This window comes from Limulus polyphemus, unplaced genomic scaffold, assembly GCF_000517525.1.
Source record: "Limulus polyphemus unplaced genomic scaffold, Limulus_polyphemus-2.1.2 Scaffold83, whole genome shotgun sequence".
Taxonomy (NCBI): Eukaryota; Metazoa; Arthropoda; class Merostomata; order Xiphosura; family Limulidae; genus Limulus; species Limulus polyphemus.
In genome coordinates, this window is record NW_013665693.1 from 482,784 (window position 1) to 489,575 (window position 6,792).

The 6,792-nt window shown below is 32.7% G+C and overlaps 1 protein-coding gene across 4 annotated transcripts in view; it reads left to right on the forward strand.

Moving 5' to 3' along the window:
* The window catches only part of LOC106467781 (dachshund homolog 2-like), a 117,645-nt gene that overhangs the window by 86,856 nt on the left and 23,997 nt on the right, over positions 1 to 6,792 (forward strand). For all 4 annotated transcript variants that reach the window (XM_022396711.1, XM_022396717.1, XM_013928161.2 and 1 more), the window contains exons 6-7: positions 1,427 to 1,633; positions 2,502 to 2,585. In XM_022396711.1, coding sequence (XP_022252419.1) covers positions 1,427 to 1,633; positions 2,502 to 2,585 — 291 coding nt within the window. The remainder of the gene's footprint in view (positions 1 to 1,426; positions 1,634 to 2,501; positions 2,586 to 6,792) is intronic.

The following is a 6,792-nucleotide window of genomic DNA, read 5'->3' on the forward strand; positions in this document are numbered from 1 at the left end:
AGGTAACAAGTCTATGTCAGTATATAGCAGAGACTAAACTTTTTGGATAACAAGCCTGGGTCAATATATAGCAAGGACTAAACAGTTCGGATAACAAGTCTAGGTCAGTATATAGCAGGGACTAAACAGTTCGGATAACAAGTCTAGGTCGGTATATAACAAAAACTAAACAATCTGGATAACAAGTCTAGGTCAGTATATAACAAAAACTAAACAATCTGGATAACATTTCTGTATCTTTGACTATCAGGCACAAAACAGTTTGGGTAATAAATCTGTATCTGTAGTTAGCGAGGGTCTAAACAGTTGGTATATACTTATCTATCAATTCATAGAAAGGGATTGAACAGTTGGGATAAGCCTTCTGTATCTAGCAGGGAATCAACAACTAAGATAACACTTCTGTATCCGCAACTAACAGGGATAATACTTCTGTATCTCTATCTAACATGACTAAACAGTTGGGATAAGCCTTCTGTATCTAACAGGGGCTAAACGATTGGGATAATACTTCTTTATCTAACAGAGGACTAAATAGTTAGGATAATACTTCTATATATAAGAGGAAACTAAACAGTTGGAATAATACTTTTATATCTAACAGGAGACTAAACAGTTGGGGCAATACTTCTGTATCTAACAGGGGCTAAACAGTTGGGATAATACTTCTTTATCTAACAGAGGACTAAACAGTTAGGATAATACTTCTATATATAAGAGGAAACTAAACAGTTGGGGCAATACTTCTGTATCTAACAGGGGCTAAACAGTTTGGATAATACTTTTATATCTAACAGGAGACTAAACAGTTGGGATAATTAAATTTCTTTATTTCAACACTTTAATATTTGTGAAAGGTTATCCTAGAAGAAGTAATGTTCTTAGTTTAATCACCGTGAAATGTTATCCTTTTATAGATTTGACCTTCGTTAATTGTTACCCTTCTAGTATTAATATTCGCGATGTGTTTATTGGTTTAATTAATCACAGTGAAATGTTATTCTTCTGATTTATTCTACGTGAAATGTTATAGGTTATCAATGTATTGCTGTTTGTTTTGACAATTTTCAATTCATATTATTAAGATAAACACTCTCTTAAAATTAGCCAGATCAGTGCATTAAGAAATAAAAGATGTAAGTATATATTTAATTAACGTTTTATTTTAGTGATCTTGGCATTTTACTTTATATCAGAGTAGCTAAATGTAGTTACTATACAACATTGTTCGTTTTTACAATGTCACTTAATAATTCATGTTTAGAGCACAGTACATAAGTATAGTTACTGTACAACATTGTTCGTTTTTACAATATCACTTAATAATTCATGTTTAGAGCACAGTACATAAGTATAGTTACTGTGCAACATTGTTTGTTTTACAATGTCACTTATTGTTGAGCTATTTTTTCTTTTTTGCTTCTAGATTACAGTGACAACCCTGACGTCAGCAGTACTGCGAATACAGATAGACTTGCAAACAACCAAGGATTGCTATTCCAGAACAATGGAGCTACAGCCATGGGCCAAGCAGTGTTTTCAATAGAAACGTTGTTAAGAAACATTCAAGGTCTTTTAAAAATGGCTGCAGATAACGCCAGGCATCAGGAACGGCAACTGAATTTAGAAAAAGGTCAGTGTAATATATAGAGAAAGTGATAGTAAAAAAAACTGTATTTAGTGATGTGCGTTAAGTTATATATATTTATTAAAAACATAACTTGAGAAAGAAATACAAAACAACAGTGTATATGAGAGTGAGTTGAACCAGTGTATTTTGTACTTTGATAAGGTTTGCTAACGACTGCAGAAAACTAGGTAGCGGACAGTCAAAATAAGGGTAAAAAAAAGAACTCCAACCAAACATGATAATTTTGTGGAACCAAAGCCAAATCCAACATGTAGAAAGACATTATTCAGGAAGATTAAATACAAAAACTACTCGAATAAAATATAACATTGTTTTTCTTTCTTCCTTTTAAGTAGTTTTTTTTTTACGCAACATATCAAAGACATATAGTTCAATCACATCTAATTTTCGTAAAAGTGGAAATAAAATGGGGTGTTTAAATTTTTTTTTCGGGCAGTTAACTCGAATGTTGAATAAACTGAATGCTTAAGTAAAAAATAGGAGTGATTGCAAATGTAATTAACTTTTATTAAATATGTTATAATACAGATTTGTTGAATGTCAAACTTAGAAAAGATCTATAGAGCTAAACTGTGAGAAACACAGATAAAGCACAGTTCAACACGTCCGAACCAACAGTATTGTCATTTTTCCGTTCCTCGCTATTATGAATCAAAGAGTTTTAGTGTGTATTGTTTCGTGAAGCTACTTACATTTCAAAAAAAATTAAAAACAAATAATCAGAACGTCGAGCTTCTGTCTCTTTTTTTTCTCATTTCTTTAAGTAACTTTCAACATTATCATCATTTGTACATTCGATATTATGTTTATAACTGAGACGAAACCGAAATCTAAATTGTGTCTTTCACAGTCGAGTTGCGTGTGGAAGCCACTAGGGAGCGCGAGCTCCGTGAAAATCTGGAGAAACAACTTTTGGAAGAGCAGAGGGCGAGAAGTAAGTAAACACCCAGTGTAATTTTAACAGTTACAATATCGAACTGAATAAGATAAATATTATTGAACTTAGATCAAAACTATGAATACCTTAATTAATGTTATGCTTATCGATAGTCCGTTAATATCTGCCCATAATAAGATCATATTCTGTTTAATACTATAAATTTGTGGTTAATTTCTTAAAACTAATATACGAAAAAATAATGACAAACTTCTCAGAGTTTTTACCACAAATGACGATGTTATATTCATCACATATTCCATCTTACAACTTCAGTTCCTATATGATTTGTTCTGAGAGACGGCTAATAGATTTACTGTAAACTTTAATCCCTGATCTAAGCTATACCTCGACGAAATACATAAAAATGTAAGCGACACGTAAAAAAATGAATTAATTAAATATTAGCCAGTAATGTTAAATATCGAAACCTAAACCAAACCCTTCTGTTATGGATATGTATATACTTGTTTTGTTTTTTGCAAGATACTACCACACTAAAATATTCGACTGAAGCACATTAACTACTCTTATGTAAGTTACTAACCTTCAAAGTTTTATCTAGAAGGCACTTAGTCTAAGTGAGATACTAATGAATCAAACCTTCATCTATAAAATATTTACTCTGAAAAGTAAAAAAGAAAAAGCATTAAGCACCAGACTTTTATCAAAAAGACTCTAATTCTAATTATGGTAAACCTAATATGTATCATGGCATTTTTCATTAAAGCTTGCTTCTTTATTCAATGAAACGTTCTAAAATATGGTAGCAATTTCAACCTGTTTTACAGTTTTAATATGCAAGCAATGATGAATACAACTTTTAGAATTGGTTGTTATATATATAATCTAACAAAACCTTTTTTGGTTGTATTTCAACTAACTAATTTTACTGAAGTTCGAAGTTACATTGGAAAAGAAATAATTTTTGTTATAGTAAGTAAAAGATAAAACACCGATATGACTTAGAAAGGCGAAATAATGTGAATTTCAAATGTTGAATGATACACATTACAAAGATGGAGTTATTTGGGTTACAAAAGTAGGGTGATGGGGTTTACAATGATGGAGTTATGTGGTTTACAAATTTTGGGCGATGCGTCTTACAAAGACGGAGTTATGTGGTTTACAAAGTTTGGGTGAAATGGCTTGCACAGATGGAGTTATTTGGTTTACAAAAGTAGGGTGATGGGGTTTACAATGATGGAGATACGTGGTTTACAAATATAGGGTGATGCGTCTTACAATCATGGAGTTATGTGGTTTACACATTTTGAGTGGTACGGCTTACAAAGATGGAGTTACGTGGTTTACAAAAGTAGGGTGATGGGGTTTACAATGATGGAGTTATGTGGTTTAAAAAATAGGTTGATGCGGCTTACAATGATGGAGTTATGTGGTTTACACATTTTGGGTGATATGACTTACAAAGATAGCTATGTTTATTGCAATGGTGGGGCGATGTAACGCAACATTTGTTGGAAATGTCTTACAAAGATGGACTCAAGAAATGTGCTCAGCTATATTTTAAGCGCTCATTAAGCTTCTGAAGCACTTTCTGTTCAAGGGGTAAAATGTAGGACAGTTAGCATTTATTACTTTTTTTTTGAAGCGTATCTGTTTGTTTTAGTTCAAAGTGGCACAATGGACTATCTGCGCTGTATCCGCCTCGGGTATCACTCTCCAATTATATCATTATAATCGACCAATTTTACCATTGTGCTACTGTGTGCTTATGCGTATTTGTCAAGTATAAATTCTATAAATATACGTGAAGTTAATACTATTGTCTGTAGTGGATTTATTGTAGTGATAAATACAGTTTATTATTATGCCAGATGTGGATGTATAACATGGGTAAGCTTAATACTATTGTCTGTAGTGGATGTATTGTAGTGATAAATACAGTTTATTATTATGCCAGATGTGGATGTATAACATGGGTAAACTTAATACATTTGTCTGTAGTGGATGTATTGTAGTGATAAATACAGTTTATTATTATGCTAGATGTGGATGTATAACATGGGTAAGTTTAATGCATTTGTCGAGAACATAAGTGTTTAGTCACAGGATAAAATTCAACCTTTTATTAGGATAATATGTACTGTATATTCCTGCGAATGAGGATAAGATTATCACCAAGAGTAGATTTATATTGTTTCAGTTGAGTTTATTGTTCCGTTAGGAGTAAACGTGAAAGCGGATGAGGTTAATAGTTCTGTCAGAAGTAAGTTTATGAAGTAATGGACTAGATTAATAGTTCTTTCATAAGTTAATGATGAGGTTAATACTTTTGTAAGGAGTAGACACGAGGTTGCTAGTACAAGTATTTGGCATCACATGAGGTTAATAATTCCTTCAAGAGTATTCACGACGACGTATATGAAAATGAGGTTAGTAGATCTTTCGGGAGTACAAGTATTTGGCAACAGATGAGGTTAATAATTCCTTCAAGAGTATACACGAGGACGTATATGAAAATGAGGTTAGTAGATCTTACGGGAGTACAAGTATTTGGCAACAGATGAGGTTAATAATTCCTTCAAGAGTATACACGAGGACGTATATGAAAATGAGGTTAGTAGATCTTTCGGGAGTGCAAGTATTTGGCAACAGATGAGGTTAATAATTCCTTCAAGAGTATCCACGAGGACGTATATGAAAATGAGGTTAGTAGATCTTTCGGGAGTACAAGTATTTGGCAACAGATGAGGTTAATAATTCCTTCAAGAGTATCCACGAGGACGTATATGAAAATAAGGATAGTAGATCTTTCGTAAGTACAAGTATTTGGAAACAGATGAGGTTAATATTTTCATAGATGTACATGTTTGTGACAATGGAAGAGGTTAATACTTTTGTAAGAAGTAGACACGAGGTTGCTGGTTCCGTCACGAGTTGGTATATATGACCACGAATAATGTTAACAAACTATAAAAGTTCTCTAAAAAGTTACTATATAGCCGTAGATAGTGCTAATTCAGGATATTAAAAAGTTCATATTTCTGAAAGATTTTGAAAGTAATAACTAATATTCCAACAAACTACAATCAGAATTACAGTTTCATCTCTTATTTCACTTGAAAAATTATTAAACAGCTAATAAGCTATTGTAATCTATTAATTTCGTTCGAAGTTTAGTAAAAAAGGGCTAAGAACTTGTGAAATGACACTTGTAACTAAGAGTAGGCCTCATGAATGTGATAACAACAAAACATTCATTATAAAAACAATTATCTTTACTTTCAAAACTGTAACTTACTCACTTCAGTTATTCCAGAAAAAAAAGCAACAGAGGGAATAGGTCTCTATAAGACTATGCCTCGAGGCATCGTTTCAAGACACGGAATCTGACAGCAACACTCGTGTTAGGTTGACTAGACGCACATGCGCTTGCTGTCTGCTGCACGGGACCGCCTGACCATGAACAGCATTTTGCGGTCTTTTGTTAATTTAAACGGCGGAAAACAGGAAAGTCCAGCCCGATCCTGGCGGATTGGCGCGGGCTTCTTTCATGTGTCCTCTAAGCCTGCAGCACCACGCTCCTGCAAGAGCTGCTATTGTGTGAGGAGCCCAAAGTAAGCCTATTCGACATGTTTTGACTGCAATACCAAGACCAGATCTGACATATAGTGACTGTTGCGTGGAGAGAGACAGTTCATCAAGTGTACGTTTTTAAACGTAACTGAAAGATAATTGTAAAAAAACACTTCAATTCAATATTACTTGGATTTACATATTTGGACTAAAAACTTAGTTCAAGGGTTTATAATATTTTATATACAGCTTCGTATAGAAGGTTTGTTTTAGAGTAAAGCCACATTAGGTTATATGCTGTGTCCACCGCGGGAAATCCGACCCAGTATTTCAGCGTTGTAAGTCCGTAAACTCACCGTTGTCCCACCGGGGGACAACGTAGAAAAAACCATTATTATAATATAATGGATTTGATTTACAAAAATACAAATAAACCTACATAAGTATATATATATATATACATTAAACAATCTTCATATAATTTATTATAAGTTACTATAAATGACATAGATACCACTATAAGTATTTGTAAAATTATTTATTAGTGATACTTATAAATATTTATATATTTATAGTGTTACCTATATTACTTATCAGTAAACTATAATTACATGAAGCTTGTTTATTTGTAATACTTATAAGTATTTATAGTGGTATCTATATC